This window comes from Herpailurus yagouaroundi, unplaced genomic scaffold (assembly GCF_014898765.1).
Source record: "Herpailurus yagouaroundi ecotype Mexico unplaced genomic scaffold, PumYag 194, whole genome shotgun sequence".
Taxonomy (NCBI): Eukaryota; Metazoa; Chordata; class Mammalia; order Carnivora; family Felidae; genus Herpailurus; species Herpailurus yagouaroundi.
In genome coordinates this window covers 6774507-6798051 of record NW_024412425.1, presented here as the reverse complement: position 1 = coordinate 6798051, position 23545 = coordinate 6774507, and the positions used below count along the sequence as shown (strand labels likewise).

The following is a 23545-nucleotide window of genomic DNA, read 5'->3' as shown; positions in this document are numbered from 1 at the left end:
ACTTTAGGGGCGCCTGGGTGGCTCAGTCACTTAAGCATCTGACTTCGGCTCAGGTCATGATCTCACTCATGGGTTCGGGCCCCATGTCAGGCTCTGCGCTGATGGCTCGGATCCTGGAACCTGCTTCGGATTCTGTGTCTCCCTCTCTCTCTGCCCCTCCCCTGCTCATGCTCTGTCTCTCTCTCACTCAAAATAAATACTAAAAAATTTAAAAAAAAGAACAAAAACAAAGAGAAGTACGTTGAATGACAAATTTAATTTATACAGATAACTTATAGTATGTTTATTTTAAAAACCTGTCCTTCTTACTCTATAGGTGTAGCATGTATCTATGTATATATTTTTATACAAAAATATCATGGTACAGGGGCGCCTGGGTGGCGCAGTCGGTTAAGCGTCCGACTTCAGCCAGGTCACGATCTCGCGGTCCGTGAGTTCGAGCCCCGCGTCAGGCTCTGGGCTGATGGCTCGGAGCCTGGAGCCTGTTTCCGATTCTGTGTCTCCCTCTCTCTCTGCCCCTCCCCCGTTCATGCTCTGTCTCTCTCTGTCCCAAAAATAAATAAACATTGAAAAAAAAAAAATATCATGGTACAAAGAATAATCCTTATCTTTCAGGAACAGTGGGTAGTTTTTCTTGTCAAGAAAAATTTCACTCACCTATATCTCTTTATTTTTTTTATTTGTTTTTTTTTTTAATGTTTATTTATTTATTTTAAGAGAGAGAGCATGCGCTAGCCAGGGAGAGGCAGAGGGGGAGAGAGAGAGAGAGAGAGAGAGAGAGAGAGAGAATCCGAAGCACATTCGATGCTCAAAGCCTAAGCCGAAATCAAGAGTTAGACTCTTAACCAACTGAGCCACCCAGGCGTCCCTCACCTATATCTCTTTAATACAGTGCTTATAAACAGATTCCCTATAACTAAACAATCTTATACTTATTTATCAACACCAACATTTTGAATAAAGACTGAAATATCCCTGTGTGGGCATATAGCTAAAATTAAATGTTAGTAACTGTGTAGTAAGTAAGGAGAAGATGCTAAAACAGGTCACATGGCTTAATTTCAAATTGTAATTTTAGCTCTTTAAAGTTTTTAGGTGGCCTTGCTAGTAACCTTAAATAGATACACCCCATCATCAAGAAACCTGAGCACCCTTGATTTTCCTTTTTATTCTCACCAGGTTAAAGAAGTCATTATACTTTTACCTAGTGTTTATGGAGCACCCCTTCTGTGGGTAGAATTTATTGAAACACTATGGGGAACATGGAAAGAATAACAGAGACTAATGAATTTGCCAGCAGGTTTTCCAGTGTAATACACTGATCCAGTAAATACATATTAAGCACCTATAGTATACCTGCAGGGACTGCGTTCGGTTGTAGCGATACCTCCAACTGCAACAAGGCCCCTGCCTGCAGGGAGTTCACACCCTTGAGGGTACAGGCAAGTTGGCAGACATTACAGCCCATCCCAAATCAATACCTTGCTGGGGAAAGACATTGCGGGAGCACAGAGGAGGGGTAGCCTAACCCAATTTTGGACGCTCAGGGAAGGTTTTCTGGAAGAAGTGATGGTTAAGGAGACCTGAAGGACGAGAAAGGTTAACCAGTCAAATTGGGGAGGAGAAGTCAATGTCATAGGGAAGGGACATGTGCAGGAACTTTGAGAGGCAAGAACGTTGAGAGCGTTGAAGGTGTTGGCAGTAGTCAGCCTGACTGGAGAACAGATGGGAAGAGAGAATGTACAGGGGTGATAAACCGAGGTCATGAAGGTACAGCAGTGTCATTGTCTTGGCGTGCTAGAAAGATGGCTCAGGCTGCAGCGTGGAGAGTGGACCTGAGGAGGACAGCACTGCGGGAAGAGGCAACCACCAAGAAAATCCAATTCAGTGGATTCGGTAATACCTGGATGTCAGTAAACGCACGTCATCTGTGCACCAGACACAGATCTAGGCCCTGAGAAAACAGCCTTTGAATTCTGTTCAGAGGAGGGAAGAAACAGGAACCAACAAGAAATAAGTCCTATGGTAGAAACCAAACAGGGTAGTGACATAGTTATGGGGAGGGAAAGCAGACCATTTTGAAGACCAGACATACATCAACACTTAAATCCTAAGAAGAACAGCCAAGCTAAGATCTGTGAAAACGTCCTAAGCAGAGGGAACAACAACCAGAAAAGCCGCAAGGTAGGACAGAACTCGTCCAGCCCGAGTATCAGAGAGAAGGCACGTGTGGCCAGAACTCTAGGAGCACAAGGAGAACAGGACCAGAGAGGAAAAGACCAGATCATGCTGGAGAGAAGTGGATGAACTCAGAGTTTATTAGAAGGTGGATTTAGAAGGATCTATCGATTCATCATTTGTGTGGATGGTGATTGGGAGGAAGGAATCATCAGTGGTGATCTAGTTTCTCCCATTAGCAGCTGAATAGTTGGATGGACATACTATTCACTGTGATGCTGAACCCTGTTGGGAGGAACAGGTCTGGGCAGTGGAGTAACGTCTGACACCAGCTACCCAGAGTTAAGCCAGACTTGACAGGCTAAGAGCACAGCCCACTACAACACCGCCCTCACTTCAGATACCAGTCACAAGTTTGGGGATCCTCAGGCCACCTGACTTCTGACCATAAGCAGGCTATAAATTTTGGGATACCCACTATCCCCTCAGGTTCAGTAATTCACTAGAATGACTCACAGAACTCAGGAAAGCGTTACACATATGATGATAGCTTTAATACAACAATGGGATACAAATCAGAATCAGTGAAAGGCAGAGACTCATTGAAAGTCGGTGGTGGGGGGAGGTCCCTAAATTCAGACTTTCCATTGTCCTTTCCTTGTGGAGTCAGGACATGTTGTTCTCCTGGCACGTCAGTGTATGACAGTGTGTTGACTATTGTCAACCAAGAAAGCTCACCTGGGCTCTGGTGTCCAGAGTTTTTACTGGAGTTTTATTATGTAGGTGTGATTGATTGAACCATTTGGCCACAATGTTGAATTCAATCTCCAGCTCCCTCTCCTCCCCAGAGGTTGGGTCGGTGTCAGCTGGCTCCAAGCCCCAACCCTCTGATCACACATTTCTGGTCTTTCTGGCTTGGCCAGCCCCCATCCTGAGTCATCTCCTTAGAACACGCTATCAGAGGTGGTCCTGAGGAACCAACTGTGAATGACAAAGATGCTGTTATCACTTGGGAAATTCAAGGATTTATTGGCTACCTCCCAAGAACCAGGGACAAAGGCCAGCCAAATTCTTTAGAGGGGACGGTGAGACAGCAAATGATAATCCATGTTTGGATACGTTATGAGTCACTTTCGAAACAGTCCAAGGAGGGAGATATGGAGTAAAGGGAGCTGGATCCACGGATGTGGAGGCAGGAGTTCCATCTGTGTTGGAAATGGACATTTTCATATTACCAGCTTATAGACGTGTGGGCAAGATTGTTGGAGGAGTGTGCAGAGTGAGAAAGAGACCCTAGGCTAGTTTCTTGTCTCTGCCTCAGATACCATCTGGAAGAAGCTATAAAACAGGAACGTACTCGAATCTAACAGGTTTCTTCCCACCGACACCTCCATCCCCTGAAATGTACAGTTGAGCTCAGTCTTATTGCATCTTCTTCTCTTTATTCAAGCAATGGCTTATAGCACAGACTTGTTTTCTCTGCATCACAAGAGGAATCCTCAGATGTTTGGACTGTTTCGCAAACCTGATGGTACCTCTGTGTGGGCATTTGGCTTGTTTTTCATCTTCGATCACGTAGACCCAGTGCTGTCCAGTGGAACTCTGTGCAGTGAAGGAAATGATCTTTTTCCACACTGTTCAGTACAGTGGCCACGAGCCAAATGGAGCTGTTAAACACTTGATCTGTGGCTGTTGCACCTGAGGAGCTGAATTTTACATTTTACTGAATTTTAAAATGTGTAAACATTTTCTGTGAATAAACCATGAAGCTGGTAGCCATTAATGATCAAAGACATTGCTCAGTCAGAGGAAAAGCTCATTTTCTGAGTTTATATATGCCTTCATAAATTTTACTCCTGTAACTTACACCATTTTCATATTGGGGGATTATGGGAATACTTGAGAAGTGTAAATCTGTTTTCCTTTTGTACTTGTGGGTTAAAACTTAAAATTGCTAGGCTACTTTTTTTTTTAAGTTTATTTATTTGTTTTGAGAGATCATCCCAAGCAGGCTTCGCACTGTCAGTGCAGAGCCTAACGTGGGACTCGAACCCAGTGAACCAACCTCAGGTCAGCGAGATCATGACCTGAGCTGAAATCAAAAGTCGAATGCCTGACTGACTGGGCCACCCAAGTGCCCTGGCTAGGCTAATTTTCATGAAAATACTTTGATCTCTGAATACTTTGAATTCATTGTAATTATTCAGAGAGTAAAAACATTGCTTATAATATAGACAGGGGCACCTGGGTGGCTTAGTCAGTTAAGCATCCGGCTCTTGATTTAGGCTGAGGTCATGATCTCACAGTTGTGAGATTGAGCCCCTACGTCAGGCTTTGCACTGAGCAAGCATGAACCAGCTCTGTCCCCAAAATAAATAAATAAATATTAAAAAACATATTGAAACAGGCAAATCATAGAGTTTATTTATGTGTTCAGAATGATTTTTTTTAAGTTTATTTATTTTGAGAGAGAGAGAAAGTGTGATGGGAGAAGGGCAGAGAGAGAGGGAGAGAATGAGAATCCCAAGCAGGCTTTCCATTGTCGGCACCAAGCCTGACGCAGGGCTCGAACCCAAGAATCACGAGATCATGACCTGAGCCAAAGTCAGATGCTTAACTGGCTCAGCCACCCAGGCACCCCCAGAATGATATTTTAAATGTTAGTTGCTGATCATAACAGCATTAGTATTTGAATGAAGGAGAAGATGTTGGTTTTAAGTGGTCATGGGAAATGTACATATACTATTCTTTCTTGGCATATTTTTAAATTTTATTTTTAGTTTTTATTTAAATTCCAGTTAGTTAACATACAGTGTAATATTAGTTTCAGGTGTATGGTATAGTGATTCATCACTTTCATACCAACACCCGGTGCTCATCACAACAAATGTGCTCCTTAATCCCCATCACCTATTTCATTCATCCCCTCCCCTCCCCTCTGGTAACCATCAGTTTCTTCTCCATAGTTAAGAGTCTGTTTCTTGGTTTGCTTCTCTCCTTTTTAACCCCTATGATCATTTGTTTTGTTTCTTAAATTCCACATAGGACTGAAATTATAGGGTATTTATCTTTCTCTGACTTACTTCACTTAGCATAATACCCTCCACCTCCATTCATGTCATTGTAAATGGCAAGACTTCGGTCTCGTTTATGGTTGAGTGATATTCTGTTGTATGTACGCACCACCTCTTCTTATCCATTCCTCGGTCAGTGGACATTTGGGCTCTTTCCATTATCTGGCCGTTGTCAGTGCTGCTGTAAACACCGGAGAGCATGTTTCCCTTTGAGTTCGTAGTTTTGTATTATTTGGGGAAACCCTAATAGTGCATTTGCTAGATCATAGGGTAGTTCTGTTCTTAATTTTTTGAGGAATGTCCATACTGTTTTCCAGAGTGGCTGCACCAGTTTGCACTCCCACCAGCAGTGCACCGGGGTTCTCCTTTCTCCACATCCTCGCCAGAGCATGTTGTTTCTTGTGTTACTGATTTTAGCCATTCTGACAGGTGTGAGGTGACAGCTCATTGTAGTTTTGGTTTTCTTAGCCTATTTTTTAAATTAAAAGTTCTTCTCCTACTGTGTTAACAACTGTGTTCTATTTTCCTTGCTGGGAAAATGAAAGTATAAAGTTTTTAAAAATAGCTTTTATTGAATGTCTGCTATGTGCTTAGCACTGTTTTAGGTGCATTTTGAGCATATTTAATCTGGCTGTGTCCAAGGACCAAACATTCTAACTCTAAATTGTCCTTTATTTAAAAAAATTTTTTTTTGTTAATGTCTATTTATTTTTGAGAGAGAGAGAGAGAGAGAGAGAGAGACAGAGCATGAGTGGGGGAGGGGCAGACAGAGAGGGAGACACAGAGTCTGAAACAGGCTCCAGGCCCCGAGCTGTCAGCACAGAGCCCGATGCGTGGCTCGAACTCATGAACCATGAGATCATGACCTGAGCCACCCAGGTGCCCTTCTAAATTGTCCCTTAAATGCAACCTGCTTTTTTGTTGCCCTTTATTATAAACAAAACAAACTAAAAGGGTTCAACGCCCATGCCTTACTTGCTGTGCTACTCTATGGTGTCTGGCACATCATCAGTGCTGAGTGATAGTGGTCTGTTTGGAGTAGTTCACCTCTACAGGTGAGGGAAGCGGTCTAGGCAGGGGGAGGGGGGATGGGGACAACGGCTGCTGTAAAAGATCTGGACCAGCACTAGAGCGAGCAGGGGGATGCAGCTTTGGGAGCTGCCTTCAGGCAGAGGACACAGAAGTGCTGGCAAGTGGGGAGCCCATCAGTGTGTTTGTCATGATTTGTGTTTAGTAGACGCTGGAGTGAAAATACACATAACACTGATTCCTTTTAGTTTTTGAACATGTATTGTGTTACTTATTGCACAAACTGTATCGTGACAACAACAAAAAACTTTTAAGTAAAAGACATTACTCAGTTTTCATTACCTCATCAAACACCAGTTTTCAGTTTTCCCTTCCATTCTGCATCCTACATGTATATATATTTTACTTATGACTCCAACATAGTTTTCAAAATCAGACTTCTCTGATGTTACATCATATGCTTTTTCCATATGTACATAGGTATACCAACTTCCACAATTATTATGGACATGATTGTTTATATAACTCAAAATTAAAAAAAAAATTATACTCTTAGTTATTTCACTGTTTCTAAGCCCCCCAATTTTGGGGTAGTTAGATTGTTCCTAACTGTGTGGGTAAAACCCCTAAAATTGCTTGTTAATCAACTTCTTGTTTTAAAGTGGCCATGTAAAGATGTCAGTTCCTTCTTTCTTTAGAATTACCTCAAAGCAATAAGGAAAATGAAAAAGAGATGGTTATTTTCCAGCCTTGACAGAACTAAGAGTGGTCTCTGATCTGGAACCATAGTGTATGAGGAAGGGCCACCTAACCACGTGAAACTCAGAGGAGCATAGAAAGGTAGGGAGAGAGGATTTTGGAGGAAGCCTCCAAAGCCGAGTTCTCCAAGGTTACTGGCTTATCCTGAGGGGGTGAGACCGAGGTCCGCTGTGGAGAACCACGGGGCCAGATGTGAGCAGTAATGACGGAAGCTTTCCTGGAGACGCCCTGGTATGAAAGAGAAGTAACCTAGGCAGGCTGAAAGGAGTAATCACAGAGACAAGCCATTTTTATACAAGTGGAATTTCAGAAGACCAGGATAAAGAGAGAACTTGCGTGTTGCACAGCTCTGAGGCTGCCAATCTTGGTTGGCTAAAATGAGGAAAAGACTAAAGAGCTCACTGTTGTAAACCACGCTGAATCACAAGGAAGATTCTCACTGGCCTGACTTGTGGCCCTGGCCTGTCCCCCACATGAACTTCCTGCAAGAAGTTGGTTTGGTAAGAACTTGTCACATACAGAAGGGAACTAGCACAGGATCTGTACAATGAAACTGGAAGAAAAAAAGGAAGAGAAGAACCAAGACCCAGTGTTGGTGAAGAGCAGTCACCAGAAAAAATTTATAGCAGGGACATGAAAATTGTGACCAAACAGGTCCCATTAAAAACCAGACACAATAGGGGCGCCTGGGTGGCTCAGTCGGTTGAGCGTCCGACTTCGGCTCAGGTCATGATCTCACAGCTCGTGGGTTGCAGCCCTGTGTCGGGCTCTGTGCTGACAGCTCAGAGCCTGGAGCCTGCTTCAGATTCTGTGATTCCCTCTCTCTCTGCCCCAACCCACTCTCATTCTGTCTCTGTCTCTCTCAAAAATAAACATTAAAAAAAAAAAACCAGACACAATAAAAAACAAACAAACAAACAAACAAAAAAACAGACACAATAGGGGGCACCTGGGTAGTTCTGTCAGTCAAGCTCCTGATTCTTGATTTTAGTTCAGGACATGATCTCACCGTCGTGAGATGGAGCCCGTCTGTCAGTGCAGAGCCTGCTTGGGATTCAGTCTCTCTTCCTCTCTCCCTGCCTCTCCCCTGCTGATGCTGTCTCTCTGTCTCTATCTCTCTCTCTCTCAAAAATAAACAAATAAAAAATAATAATAAGCATTTGCCACCGTAGAAGATGGATTCAAAGCACAGATGTAAGAAAGTCTATACCGTCTAGGAAGACAACAGAAAGAACTGAAACGTGAACTGGCAGAATTTAGGCAAGAAGTAGAATCAAAAGATAAAACCGTAACAATGACGATGGTGTTGGAAGCAACACACAGAAGACTAGACTCTGCAGAAGGCACAGAAAGAGAAATGTTGGACTGATAAAAGTAAACAAAATGAAATGGAATTCGTACAGTCACAGTAGTAGGGAGAAGCTGACAGCTGAGGAAGACAGCAGCAAACACACATAATTTGTGTCCCAAAAGAAAAGAACCAAAACAATGAAACAAGGGAGAATCATGTTTAAAGATATAATTCAAGAAAACTTGAAAAATGAAAGATGAATTGAATCTACAGGTTGAGGGGCGTCAGGAAAACTTGGCCTCGACAGATCATCAGCAGGGTATAGTTCTGTGAAATTGGTGGCCTTCAACAGTAAGAAATCCCCAGACATCCAAACAAAAGGGAGACAAGTCAATCTGGCTTCCAACTTTTCCATGGTGACATTTAATGCTTAAAAGATCTTGAATGATGTCTGCAGAAGACAAGAGAATGTGATTTATATGTTTTAATGCAGTCATTCCATCCTGCATAAAGCACCCAACAAACTGTTTTGATTCTGAGAAATCTATTTTTTTTAACACCTGAAGAAATTGTTAGAGGGAAAACTTTATCTGGCCAAGAGATAAAAGGCAAAACAATGGCAGAAGGCCGATCGGTGAAGTACAAACGTATTTAACTGTAGGACTAGCACCAAATATTTATAGACAAAATATATATGATGTAACAATGTAGTAATACTCAGCGACGTTATAACTATGAAATAGTAGCAATAACAATGTAGTAAAAAGAAGAGGAAGGAAAAGAGAAGGTAGAAGATGGTGGAGGTATCCATTTCCTTATTTTTTATAGCTAGAAGTCAAGTTTCATTTAAAAATGATAAGAAACATGGGGCGCCTGGGTGGCGCAGTCGGTTGAGCGTCCGACTTCAGCCAGGTCACGATCTCGCGGTCCGTGAGTTCGAGCCCCGCGTCAGGCTCTGGGCTGATGGCTCAGAGCCTGGAGCCTGTTTCCGATTCTGTGTCTCCCTCTCTCTCTGCCCCTCCCCCGTTCATGCTCTGTCTCTCTCTGTCCCAAAAATAAATAAATGTTGAAAAAAAAAATTAAAAAAAAATGATAAGAAACAGATGTATATAAAAGAAAATGCCAAGAAAATATCAAGTAAAATTGGGCAGGGGGGAAATACAAATTTCATGAGATTGTAATCACTCGTTATAGGAACTCAGTAGATACTATCCATAGAAATAAAGAATTAAGTCATCCTTGAAAGTTACAGTTCTAGAGGTAACTCCTACAATAAAAACATAAACCTTCGAAATTAAAAGACACACACAAGCAATATAGTAGAGGATTTGTTCTAAAAACTGCGACAGAAAACGTGTTAACACAAAAATGTCAAAATATTTTTGTATAAATAAATATACGTCTGCTTTACTCACCTGATGAAAACTGTGTGTCACAGAGCAAAATCAGATCACTTACTATATGCATAAGATTCTCCCAGAACAGTTTCTTGGATTAGATCTAAGGTGTAGATAAGAACTTATTGAAATACTGCAAAAAAAGGGAAAGAAAGTCTCAGAAAAATGAGGCAAAGAAAGGCAATTTTTCAGTGATAAAGATGCCGACCACAGATAGGACTATCTATGTGTCAATAACTTAACAAAATTTATAAAGCAAAAACTACAGGAAATACAAGAAGTAATAGAGAAACCCATTACTATTGAGTTTTAATTCTTAGTCCATAAAAAAAGCAGGTGGTCAAAAATGAGAATATAGAAGACCTAGAGAAAATAGTAAAATCTAATTTATAAATATCTAATGACAGAATGTATGTTCTTTTTAAATTATCCACAGAACATTAACTAAAATATTCATATGTTCAGCCCTAGAGAAAAATCTCAGACCCAGAAATAGTATTTCCTTATCACGTTGTGGTAGCGCATAGAGTTGTCTTGTTCTCGGCTTTGGGGATAATGGTCATAGACTCACAGTATGCTCTTTTAATTTATTCATTCATTTAAATGAAAACTGGAGATAACTAATTAAGAAGAAAAAGCTCACTTTCTGGAAATGGAAAAATAACTTCATAAATAATTTTTCGTTCACTTTAAAACTGAACTTATAGGGGCGCCTGGGTGGCTCAGTCGGTTGGGCGTCCGACTTCAGCTCAGGTCACGATCTCACGGTCCGTGAGTTCGAGCCCCGCGTCGGGCTCTGGGCTGATGGCCCAGAGCCTGGAGCCTGCTTCCGATTCTGTGTCTCCCTCTCTCTCTGCTCCTCCCTTGTTCATGCTCTGTCTCTCTCTTCTCAAAAATAAATAAACGTTAAAAAAAAAAAATTAAAAAAAAAACACTGAACTTATAGAAATTATAAACAAAATCTAGAAAATGATGAAAACCATGTTTCTGGATTATGGAATACAGCTAAAGCAGTATTCAGAAGAATTTATAGCTTTAAATATTGTATTATGAAATAAGAATGAATAAATAAATGAATTCATTATTCCACTTATGTAGTTGGAAAGTAAACAAAATCTAGCAACAGAAGGAAGGATAAAAATAAAATAAGAAATTGATGAGTTAGAAAGTAAGAAAATAATAAATGAGTGATTATTTGGGGAGTAAAAAATAAGAAGGATGAAGATAGGGTAGGGAGTACAAATACCCAAGATAAATACCAGAAATAATTGCCGAGATGATGAAATGTGGGAGCAGAGAAATAACTATAGAGACTGTGAAATAGGAAGGAGCCACATGGTCTGTTCTGTTTGATTCCGTGCAAATTAGATGAATGGGTGAAATGGATGCTTTTCTAGGATATAAATTGGCAAAACTAGCCCCAGAAAATATAATTATTTCTGCAGATGTGATAGAGAAGACTTAATAAAGAACTACCCATCCTGCACTCCCCAAAACAGCAGACCCTGTTGATTTTATGGAGGAATTTTACCAAACTCTTACTGAAGAACCAAAATATTCCAGTACTATTTCAGCCATTCTAGAACACCAAAGAGAAAGAAAACTTCTAGATTATTTTTATGAGTCAGGCATAACACACCAAAACTGAGGATCAGAATATAACTACAGTCAATTTTTCTTATTCCCAGCAGTTATATTCTAAAAGTCACCGAGAACACTGAATTAGAGAATACTAGTCATTGCTCCTGGGGAAATCGCGCGCGTGCGCGTGTGTGTGTGTGTGTGTATGTGTATGTGTGTGTGCATGCGTGTACGCGTGCATGTGTGTCACACATAGGTCTTAAGTTCTAAGAACTCCTGGTAGATTCTGTTTTCTTCATTTTATAAAAGAGAAAATGAGGTTCAGAATTGTTAAGTGACTTGCCTAAGGCCGTTCCACTAACAGGTACCAGAGTTGGATAGAAACCCCATCCACCTGGGCGCAGAGCTTCTGGCACTGTGCTGCACTGCCCCTTAGCGCAGTCACCTTCGGATCACTTCTGTATGACAGCTGGAGCAATAGGCAGAGCACAGTCGGAACCGTGCGCATGAGGCAACTCAGAATGTCACTGCTCTGCACATGACTGCAAAAGCACAGCGAGTACTTTTTGTCAATCTTGTTACAGATTTTAGTTAGTAGGCAGGTTTGCAAATCAGAAATCTGTGAATGATGAGAATCAACTGTATGTAATGTAGGTAATATAAAAAAACAAAGCTCAGAGACTAATCCCACTTACATATATGTTGAACCAAAAATTCTAATTAATACTAATAAAGAGAATCTGGTTGCACGTTCAAAGTGAAACGCTCCATGAAAAAGTCATTTTTCTACCAGGAAACTAAAGGCAATTGCTGAGAAATCTAGTAATACACTTGTTTGTTCTGTTAGTACTTCAAAAGATGCAAGAAATGGTATTTGGAAAAAATATAGTATCATTTTCTTGTAACACACATAACAAAATAAGAATTGGCCAGATGAGCCCACGACATCAATGGAATAAAACACAAAAACCATGTGATTATCTTAAAAGACATTAAAAACGTATTTAACAGAATTCAACAACTCTTCATTTTTTTTTTAAAGTTTATTTTTGAAAGAGACAGAGTGAGAGGGGGAGGGACAGACAGAGAGGGTGATAGAGAATCTGAAGCAGGCTCCACACTGTGAGCTCAAAGCCCAGCGCAGGGCTTGAACCCACGAACCGCAAGATCATGACCTGAGCCACAGTCAGATGCTCATCCAACTAAGCCACCCAGGAACCCCTCACCAACTCTTCATAATAAAAAACACTCAACAGACTAGAAATAGAAGGGATCTTTAGCTTCAGAAAGGGCGTCTGCCAAAAATCCAACAGCTAACATCATATTTAATGGTGATAAATCAAAAGTTTTCCCCCTAAGATTAGGAACAAGACAAGAATGTCTGCTCTAGCCGTTTCTATTCAGCACTATACTAGAGGCCCTAATCAGGGAAATCGGGCAAGAAAATGAAACAAAAGACCTCCAAATTGGAAAGGAAGAAGTAAAACTGGCTCCGTAGAAAACATGATCTTCTATATAGAACCCACTAAAAAAAACTATTAGAACTAATAAATGAGTTTATCCAGGTTGCAGGATACAAGATCAATAAACAAAAGCTAATTGTATTTTTATACAGTAGCAATGCGCAAACCAAAATTAAATTAACAAGAGTTTCTTTTAGCAACAAGATAATAAGATACTTAGGAATAAATTGAACAAAAGAAGTATAAAATTTAAACCATGTTCATGAATTGGAAGACAAGATTGTTAAGATAGCAATACGCCCCAAGTTGGTGTACAGATTTGACAGATCCCTCTCAAAATGGGATCTTTTTGCAGAAATTGACAAGCTGACCCTAACATTTATATGGAAACTGAAAGGACCCAGAATAGCCAAAGCAGTTTTGAAAAAAAAAAAAAGTTAGAAGACTCACAACAATAATCAAGACAGTGTGGGACTGGCATTAGGGTAGACGAAATAGCATTGAGAGTCCAGAAATAAACCATTACATTTATGACCAATTGATTTTCAGCAAAGATGCCAAGACAATTAAATGAAGAAAGAATAGTCTTTGCAACAAGTGATCTGAGGACAAATGGATATTCATGTGTAAAATAAGGAAATTGGACCCCTTCCTCGTACACACACACAGATTAACTCAAAGTGGGTCAGAGACCTAAATGTAACTCTGAAGCTTCTAAGAGCACACTGTACACCCTGTATGTTGGCCAGTTTGACAGTAAATTATATTTAAAAAAGTAAAATGCAAAGAAAACATGAATAAGTCATCATGGCTTTGGGTTAGGCTCGGCCATCCTAGATACACCAAAAGCACAAGTGACTAAAGGAAAGGAAAAATAGTTACATTGGACTTATTCAGCATTAGAAAGTTTTGTGCCCCAAAGCATACAATCAAAACGAAAAGACACCACTCAGGGAGAAAATATTTATAGATCATATGCCTGATAAGGGATCTGAATCTGGAATGTAGAGAGAACTATAACAATTCAATAATAAAAACACAGCCCAATTTTTTTTTTATGAAAAAAGGACTTGAATAGACATTTTTCAAAAGATGATATACAAATGGCTAAAAAAGCACATGCAAAAAAGATGCTCAACATCATTAGCCTGTCAGGAAGTTCTACTCAAACCCACAATGAGATAACACTTCACATCCACTGGCAGGGCTGTAATAAGACATGTAATAACAAGTGTTGACAAGGATGTGGAGAAATTGGAATGTTTTACAGTGCTGATTGGAATGTAAAATGATGCAACCACTTTGGTAAGCAGTCTAGCAACCCTCAAACAGTGAAACAGTTCTCAAATGATCTTAGCCGTCCCGTTCCTAAGGAAATACCCAAGAAAAAGGAAAACCTACCCACACAAAAACATGTACATGAATACTCATAGCAGCGTTTTTCATAACTGCCCAAAGAGGAAACAACCTCAGTGTCCACTAAGGGAGGAATGGGTAAGTAAAATGTGCTACATCCATACAATGGAATATTATTTGGCGATTTTGCAATGAGTGATACATGCCGCAGCATTAGAGGAGCCTCGAAAACATGCCGAACGAATGAAATCAGGCCCAGAGGACCACATATTGTATCATTTCATTTTATGGACTGTCCCGGAGAAGCCAACCTAAAGAGATAGAAAGTAGATTAGTGTTGCCCAGTGCTACAAAGCATGGGGGATTTGTAGGGTGATGACTCGGAGTGGTGATTCTTTTTAGGGGTAATGAAATGGTCTAAAATTGATTGTAGTGATGCACGTATAATTTTGTGAGTACAGTAAAAGCCATTGAATTGTACACTTTAAATGGGTGAATTGTATGGTATGTGAATTCTGTCTCGGTAAAACTTAAAAAAATAGATGCATCCTTTTTTTTAAAATATAGCATGAATACATTTCAGACCAGATGCTAAGACCTTCCCCATTAGGAAAACACTAGAACAGTGCTATCTATCTAGCAGAACTTTCTGTGATGATGAAAAGTTCTTCATGCTGTATTACTAATACTGTAGCCGTTAGCCATTTGTGTTCAAAAACTGAGAAACTGAATTTTTAGTTTTAATTAAATTTAAGTAGGCACATGTGGCTAGAGGCGTATCCCAAGCCAAAGCTATCTGTTAGTACTATTGTTTAACATTGCTTTGGAGGTACCAGCAATATAAACAGGAGAAGTAAAAAGTATAAAAATTGGAAAGGAGGAGGTAAAATTACTTGTAGGTCATGTCATTATATACCTGGAAACCACAAGAGAATCTGAAAAATTATTACAAGCAATAAGAAAACTCCGTAGCAGGGACTAAATACACATTTAAATATACAGAAACCAAAATATTTTATTTTAAAACTTGTCAGATTAAAAAAAAAAAATCAATGCTTTTATTTATTCTTGAGACAGAGCATGAGCAGGGGAGGGGCAGAGAGAGAGGGAGACAGAATCCAAAGCAGGCTCTGGGCTCTGAGCTGTCTGCATAGAGCCTGACGTGGGGCTCGAACTCGTGGACCGCAAGATCATGACCTGAGCTGAAGTCGGATGCTCAACCGACCGAGCCACCCAGGCGCCCCCAAATTTGTCAGTTTTTAAAAGTGCTGCCTGGCAGTCCTGTTACACTTCCTTTGTCCATTAACCCCCCAGCTCTCCTAGACGACCGTTCTAACCTGTTGTTCCCTGCTTTTCCCCCCAGACCTTCCCCAGGGTTACATTGCTTCCTGTTTCACTGTGGAGGGGAACCCACTGCCCTCCTGCGTCCTCTGGCTGGGGTTCTGTCAGGTGAACTGACAAAAGACAGATTAACAAGAGAAAAGCGTACAAATTTACTTAAGACAAGTTTTACGTGACACTAGAACCTTCATAAGGAAATGAAGATGTGAAGAAATGGTTAAACCTGAGCGTTTAATACTAGTTTTGACAAAGAGTAGAACGCGGAAAATATCATAGGAAGAAAAGGGCTGAACTTAGTTAGCAAAGCCTGTTTGTTCAGATTCCTCTCCATGCCCCTCCACCTTCGGAGATAAGGATTTCTTTTCCTCCGGGTAGAGGGAGTGCACCTTTCACAAGACAGTCTTAGGACCTGCTTCAGGGGACCAGGGAGAGGCAGAGAGCCTTCCTGCACCTGCCATTTCTCACATTCCTTCAGCTTAAGATACTCAGTAAGTCAAGGTGCCGTATTTGGAGGTAGCATTTTGGGAACCCTGTCGACTGAGGAAGGAGGAGCCAGCTGAAGAGACCTCCCACGTGCTTCAGCCCCACATCTGCCTGGATCTGTGCCCGTGTGCACCGACTTGTCACCCTGTGGGTGGCATCTGCTCCCCTGCCTTCGGCCAAGTTACATCCCTCTGGCAGTTGAGTCTCCCCTGCCTTCTCCCATCCTGGGGTCGGGAAGGCTCTTCTGTCCCCATCTTCTCTTTCAGCTACTACTGTCCGTTGCTCTGCTCACCTTAACACCCAAACACAGCCAGAAAGTGTGCAGTCCCACAGTCTCTATTCCTCTCTTCTTAATCTCTGTCTTGAGCCCACCCCAGGCAGGCTTCAGCCATGGCACTGCTCTCTAAAAGTTCCTGTTGTTCAGTTTAGTGGTCATGTCTCAGTCCTCATTTTTCCTGGACTCCAGGACGCAGGTTCTCCTGGATTTACTCCCCCCTCTCTGGGTGGTTCTTTGGCTCCTTCACAGGCTACCCCTCAGCCTTCTGACCTCTCGTTGGCAGAGAATCCAGGGCTCATCTCTGTACTTTTCTGTCCATTTGTCATTTCTAAGAACAATCTTACCTATAGCTTTAAATGCCATCTCTACGCTCATGGCCCCCGAATGTCTGTCCCCTGCTCATACCTTCCCCTGAACTCCAGACTTGTATATACAGCCGCCTGCTTGACCACCTGAGTTGGGATGTCCAACAGGCATTTCGAACTTAACAAGTCCACATCAAACACCTGACTGTACCTGCCCTCAGGTGTTTCTCCTGACACCTCCATCTCTGTACATTGCAGCTTCGTCCTCCGGTGGCTCGGGGCTCCTGCCCTTGAATGGTCCTGGTTCTCTCAAGTGAAGCCCTGTCCGTTTCCCTTTAACAATGTGTAGAATGTGATCACCTCTCACAACCCATATCCCCACCGGGATTATTACAGCAGCTCAGAGCCCTTCACAGTCCAGCTCAGCAGGTCTGAAACCACACTCCTGACCTCCTTCACCTCCCCACGCACACACCTAGCTCAGAGTACAAGCCTGGAGTCCTAGTTAGCTAGCAGGACTGGGTGTCCAGCCCCATGTTATTTCACACCACTCTGCCTTACCCCCCGACCTTCCTTGCTCCCTCCACCTCAAACCACACTGCCTTCCTCATTGTTCTTCAAGGTGTACATGAGCTGTCTTGTGCGACCCACAGGCTCTCCTCCACATGGCTCACTGCCCCACCTCTTCAGATCTCTGTTCAGTAGTCACTTCATCAGTGCAGCCTTCCCCACCCAACTGCAAGATCACAACGCCCGACCCCTCGCCATCTCCCTCTTCTGCTTTTTATATTTTACACGTTTATTTGTTCTCCCTCTGTTCTAGATTATAAATTCCATGAAGACAAAGATTTGCGTCTCCTTTGTTCCCTGCTGAGTCTCAGCAAGAGAACGCTTGTCACTTTTTGGTCAGTAGCTGTTTGTTGAATGAATGAATGAATGAATGAATGAGGAAGATAGAGGAAAAAGAGACCAATTAGAAATCCAGAATCCAGTGGGAGCTGGTTTAATAGTTCAGGCAGGGGCACCTGGGTGGCCCTGTCAGTTGGGCGTTCTACTCTTGATTTCAGCTCAGGTCATGATCTCATTGTTTATGGGAAGGAACCCCACATCAGGCTGTGCACTGACAGCACGGAGCCTGCTTGGGATTCTCTCCCTCTTTCTCTGACTCTCTCCCTCGTGTGTGTGCTCTCTCTTTCTCTCTTAAAATAAACATTTAAAAAAAAATAGTGCAGGCAAAAGGCTCTTCATCCCTTCTAATTGATACCTTTCCTTCAATAGTCATTTTCCTTACAAAAATGCATTATTCTTTCTCATTGAAACCTAAACCCCTTGGAGTCGAGGACTAAAGTTTTGTACCTTTGTTTCCCCAGCAAAGAAATGTTCAGTGATAAGGAAAAATAATTCTCATTTAGCTAAAAAACCACTCATGTCACTCAATTTTTACCAGTTTTTTTCAGTCTTTTCTTATGCTAATATTTTCCACTGTTATTCTCATATTCGTTTGATGTTACAGAATTTGCATATCTTCCCACTGAATACTCTCACTCAGCAAGGACTCTCTAGAATACGTAGAGTTAACTAGCCAAGTGGTAAGTCCAGTGGTACCAAGAGTGGTGGATGCTTCTGTGTGAGCCCGGTGGGTGCCGGGGGTGCGGGGGGGGGGGGGTGCTGTCAGCAGTAGCCCAGCCTGTCCCCAGCCTGCCCCCACACGAAGCTCTCAGCCCTAGGGCAAGATCATTCCACTCTGACAGATGGACAGGAGGCTCACCAGACAGTGAACAGAGTACATGCCTTAAGAATGTCTGCTAAGGGCTTGGTTCCCAGTACGAGACTTCAAGAACAGCTGTCTTATCGTGAGCTACTGTTTCTTGGTGAGATGATTTGTTACCTGCTCCTGAAACAGACTGCATTTGTAAAGTTAGTCTTTCCGTGGCTTCCCCACCACCAGCAGCCTACTCAGTTTGGACACAGTTTTTGTAAACAAAAGTTATTTACATGAAGAGTCTTAAAAACTAACGCGAGGTTTCCTTTGGCAGATGTGGTGTCATTTGCCTAAAAGGCGCTGTTACATTTTGTGTGTTTCTAGGGGACCCAGATCACTCACTGTGAGCAGTCATTGTTTTAATGCTTTTTCCTTTTAGTATTTTTGTCAAATTACTATATAAACTACTATTAAATGGTTTTCGTTGTACAGCTCCTTAAAAATAACACCGCTTTTGTCTGTTTCTTTCTGTCATTATCTCCAGAAGAAATGTTTTCATTCTCCCGACATCACTTTCCCTGTGGAACTGATGGAAATGAAAATATGAAGTATTTGTTCATGTTGCATTCTTTAGAGGGTAATTTCTATTGGTGTACATTTTCATTGGCACAATCCACCAGGCAAAGTGTAAATTGCTGTAAAACTGGAAAAGTGTTTGAATGAGTAAAGCAGATGTTCTCTTAGCATGAAGCAGATGTAAAGCTTGCAAGTGTCTGTCTCATGAAGTATAGCATTTGGTTCCATACAGCTGGTGCCAAGATTACCAATTAATCATGTGTGAATGCTTTTTTACTAATTAGGACCCCCTCTGTTCCTTACGCTTTCTGGGTGTATTAAAGAGAGGGGTGGGGCACAAAAGCTTTCTACCTTTGTACCTGGAGTGGTGGGTTTTTTCTGTTTTTCCATCTTTATGAAGTCACTCTTCCTGTATTCTTGAGCCATGTTGGATATAAAGCCCCCTTCACGTGAGTGATTGATCTGGCTCTCCAGTTTGATTTGGGGATGTAGGTTTGACGTTAAGAGTATTCCATTGAAGACAGCCGTGCTTTGAACACTGAAAGGCAGCTGGAGAGAAGAAACCGAATGTAATTAAACTTTGTGGGTTTTTTCCCTGATGTGCTTGAACAAAAGCTAACATTTGCTCAGTTAACATCAATTCACAGCCTCTATGGCTACTTGACCTAGTAGGAGTGTGAACATTGTAGAAACAGGCGATACCAGTTTAGTTTTGTGTTATGAAAAGCAGTAGAGCAGTTTTTCTCAAAAATTAAAGATGAACAGATTAACATGACTGCTAAGAATCGCCTTTACTGCTATGAAAGATAACAACACAAATCAGTAGCAAATGCAGAAGCTAAAAGAGCTCCATCACATATTGTCCTTTTTATAAAGCGAGGGTGCCAATGAAAGTGAATTTCAGAACCCGCCTGGTCCTTGTTTTCCATGTTTGATTTCCCCAAGATAAATTTGTTTTCTACAGAAGGAAGCCCAGTAAATAAGGTTTGCTACTCCACCCTCCTCTTGTTTTTTATTTTTTTATTTTTTTAATGTTTATTTATTTTTGAGAGAGAGAGAGAGAGAGAGAGAGAGAGAGAGACAGCATGAGTGGGGGGAGGGGCGGGAAGAGAGGGAGACACAGAATTCGAAGCAGGCTCCAGGCTCTGAGCTGTCAGCACAGAGCCTGACATGGGGCTCGAACTACCTCGAGATCATGACCTGAGCCGAAGTCGGACGCTCAACCGACTGAGCCACCCAGGCGCCCCTCCTCTTGTTTTTTTAAAGAAGGGTTAACAATGATAAAACATAAGTTTGTTTCTGAAGGTCAATAAGTGGACATTTATACTCGGATAACTGAGTACTTATTCAATGCTTTATTCATGAATCGATTTATATATTTTTTAAGGATAGGAGAAATATTTAAAGGGTAGAAGGAGTACATTAAATAATTTCAGGTCTGAAGATAAATAGCTTGGGTGGCTCTTTTCATGAGATGTTTATTATGATTTGAAAAATAGTTAGAGATAGGGGAAAACAAAGATGTATTAGAAGCAGCTTATCCTCTAGAACATACCATGTTTCGTGTTTATCATCTTCCCCCAATAAAATTGGGTTTGTGGAATAGGGATCTGTTGCAGTAGGAAGCACATAGATGGAAATACATTTCAGACAGTGTGTGCCAGATTCCAGGACCTGGCTCTTTGAACGTTGGTGTAAGAGAATCTATAATGACATAAGTTGTAATTTTTGTTCACTTACACTGTTTTTTACATATATGAACTACAGTATCTAAGAATAGTAATATGACTAGTCCAGAATGTCTTCCCCATCCTCCTTACCAGTTGCCTCCGTATTTTGTTAATTTAAAATTTAAATTTCTTGATGGCACCTTACAACCAAATTGACTAATAGGTATCACTTTAAATTTTCAGTTTTACAAAACTGAGTATTTCTTGTATCTGTTTCCCTACAAGAGTGTCTTTCCACCAAGGTTATATTTGTCAAACTGAAATTCACATGTAAAAGGTCTGTCTCATTTTACTAAGAGTACCTTATGTTCTTAGAATAAAAAGAAAATTATTAATCTTACATAATACTGTTAGCTTTTAGGTAGGTGTCTAATGCAATTATAGTTCTTTTCACTTGGGAGATTTTTTTATACTGTCCCTATTTTGATTCTAATATTACATAAGAATTGGTGGTATGGTTTTGTTTTGTTTTTTTTTTTAAGTTTTAATTTGTGTGAAATAAAAGAAAAACCTTAACTCTGAAACATCAGTGCAGTTTTAAAATGTTTTAAATGGTTTTAAACATTTAAACATTTAAAACATGTTTTAAAACGGTTTGTTATGGGGGTGCCTGGGTGGCTCCGTCGGTTAAGCAGCTGACTTCAGCTCAGGTCGTGGTCTCACGGTTTGTGAGTTCAAGCCCCGTGTGGGGCTCTGTGCTAACCGCTCAGAGCCTGGAGCCTGCTTCAGATTCTGAGTCTCCCTCTCTCTGCCCCTCCACCACTTGTGCTCTGTCTCTGAAAAATAAATAAATGTTAAAAAAATTTTTTTAATGGTTTGTTATGGAAAATTTAAACATCCACAAAGGCAGAGAGAATTGTATAATAAACTCCTGTAATACATGCCCAGCTTCAACAATCATCAGCCTTTTATTGTTCTTGTTTGCCAAAATTTCTTAAGATTATATTTTGAGAGGTTTTGTATGTTTGTTTGTTTGTTTGTTTTCCTTTTAAGTTGTAGTTCTGGATCCCGTTTCTACAGTGACGATAGATTTAAAAAAACAAACTAGGTCATGTAAACCCAGTAGACCTCACTTTATTTCAGGAAGTGGAGCGAGAGATCTCATTCAGAACAGAATGTGGACTGTATTACTCCTACTACAAGCAAATGCTGCAGGCTCCGACCCTCATGCAAGGTAATTACAGCTGATGACTTTAGTGGGATCTGCTTCACCCCTTCCGCTATTTCCGCCAAACATACTTTTGCACTAAAGCATTTAGAATGCTTTATAGAACTTGTGTAGCTTTTCTGTGAACTTGTGTCGTTTTTCCCTGCCAACATCATCAGTGTTTGGCTCTGGAAGCAGTTATATGATACTTAATGTAACTCTCCTCTCCTCAGCTCTACTCCATCTCTGAATTCATCTGTTTCTGATTTCCTGGTTTTGCTGCTGGTTTTTCTCCTGATCATTTTGGAAAAAGTCTTCGCAGGTGAAGGAGTAGTGTCTAAAAACAGGAAGCGTTTTGGTAATACAAACAAAAATTACAGTTGTCCTTGTCCCCAGTGTTCCCATTCAGTCCCTTACCTTGCAGTTGCCATTTCCCCACATTTTCACTGTTTGTAAGTGGTTTAGAGCCCGTACCCGTTACCTTTACTCCATCTAATAGAACCCCAAAAAGGATCTCTCCTACTTAATCTGTGTTTGATATGCTCCACCTGACAGATGTGCTCCAAATGCATATTTGGACATTTGCTAGGTTTTACTTGGATTCAGATAGATTTTTGGCAAGAATTCTTCACAGGTGATGTTTTGTACTTCTCCTAATTTTATTACAGTGGGAGACATGAAATGTTATCTTTCTTTTTGTGCCATAAATATAACCAGTTGGTTCCTATGCAATAAAGCTAATTACCCATCAGCCTTTCACTGAGTGGTTTTAGCAGCCACTGATGCTCACTGCCTATACCCACTATTTCAGTAGTTAACAAAAGTGACATTCTGCATTCCTCTTGTATTTGTTAGCTGGAACTCTGTTACTTAAGAAACCTCTTCCTCATCAACTATTTGGTGACCCTGAGGTACGGTTTATACAAAAAGGCAGGCTAAGTGCTGATTTTCTTTCCCATACAGTTGATCTTCGTTATTCATAGAGTCCATATTTCTAAACTCACGCGCTAACACGTATTTGTGACCCCAGAATCAGTATTTGTGGTGCTTTTGCAGTCATTCGCAGGCTTGTGCAGAGCAGCAAAAAATTTTCATCACCTGATGGGCACGTTCCCAGCTGAGGTCCAACAAGGTGGAGCCCTGCTGTTGTGTTCAGCTCTCATACTACAGCGTCCTGTTCACAGTCCACCTGAGGCCATGTTTTTTGCATTTTTGTGCTTTTTGTTGGTGATTTTGTGGTTTAAAATGGCCCCCAGCGTAGTGCTAAATCACTGTCTGGAGTTCCTGAGTGCAAGCAGGCTGTGAAGAAGGGACACTGAGAAAACACGTTTGTCAGATAAGCTTTGTTCAGTTATGAGTTAGATACTGTTGGCCATGTGTTCAATGTTAATGAATTGCTAGTATACATTAAAGAAGACGTCTTTAAACAGAAACATGTAAATCAAGGTGATATGTTGATCACTTGATGACCAGAGGCTCATAAGAACATAACCCTGTATTTCCTGCAGGGCTCAGTATTGCTAATTCAGTTTTCACTGCAACTTAATAGAATGTGACTACTGAGAAAAATGAGTCAGTGAGTTCTCAAAGTTGTGATTTGCTTCTCTAGCATCCTCTAAAGTGGTGGTTCTTATGGAGGGTCAGTTGTGTCCCTAGGAGACATCTGAAACATGCAGATACATTTTTGGTTGTGACAGCTGGGGTAGATTGGGAAGATCGTGCTACTGGAATGGACGGAACTGCGACAGATATTGCTAAACATCCTACAATGTCCCTAGAACAAAGAATTATCAGGCCCCAACTGTCAAAATACCAATAGTGTTAAAGTTCAGAGTTGCTCTTAAAGGTAAATATGA

At 41.1% G+C, this 23545-nt stretch overlaps 1 protein-coding gene across 6 annotated transcripts in view; it reads left to right on the top strand.

Annotated features, from left to right (window-relative positions):
• Positions 1-23545, top strand: part of DPY19L3 (dpy-19 like C-mannosyltransferase 3) — a 78097-nt gene that overhangs the window by 5744 nt on the left and 48808 nt on the right. For 4 of the 6 annotated variants that reach the window (XM_040446263.1, XM_040446261.1, XM_040446262.1 and 1 more), the window contains exon 4: positions 21626-21716. The exons of 1 other annotated variant lie outside the window; for it this stretch is intronic. In XM_040446263.1, coding sequence (XP_040302197.1) covers positions 21626-21716 — 91 coding nt within the window. Of the gene's footprint in view, positions 1-21625; positions 21717-21922; positions 22012-23545 lie in introns of all 6 variants that reach the window. One more of the 6 variants, XM_040446264.1, reaches the window with a different exon arrangement.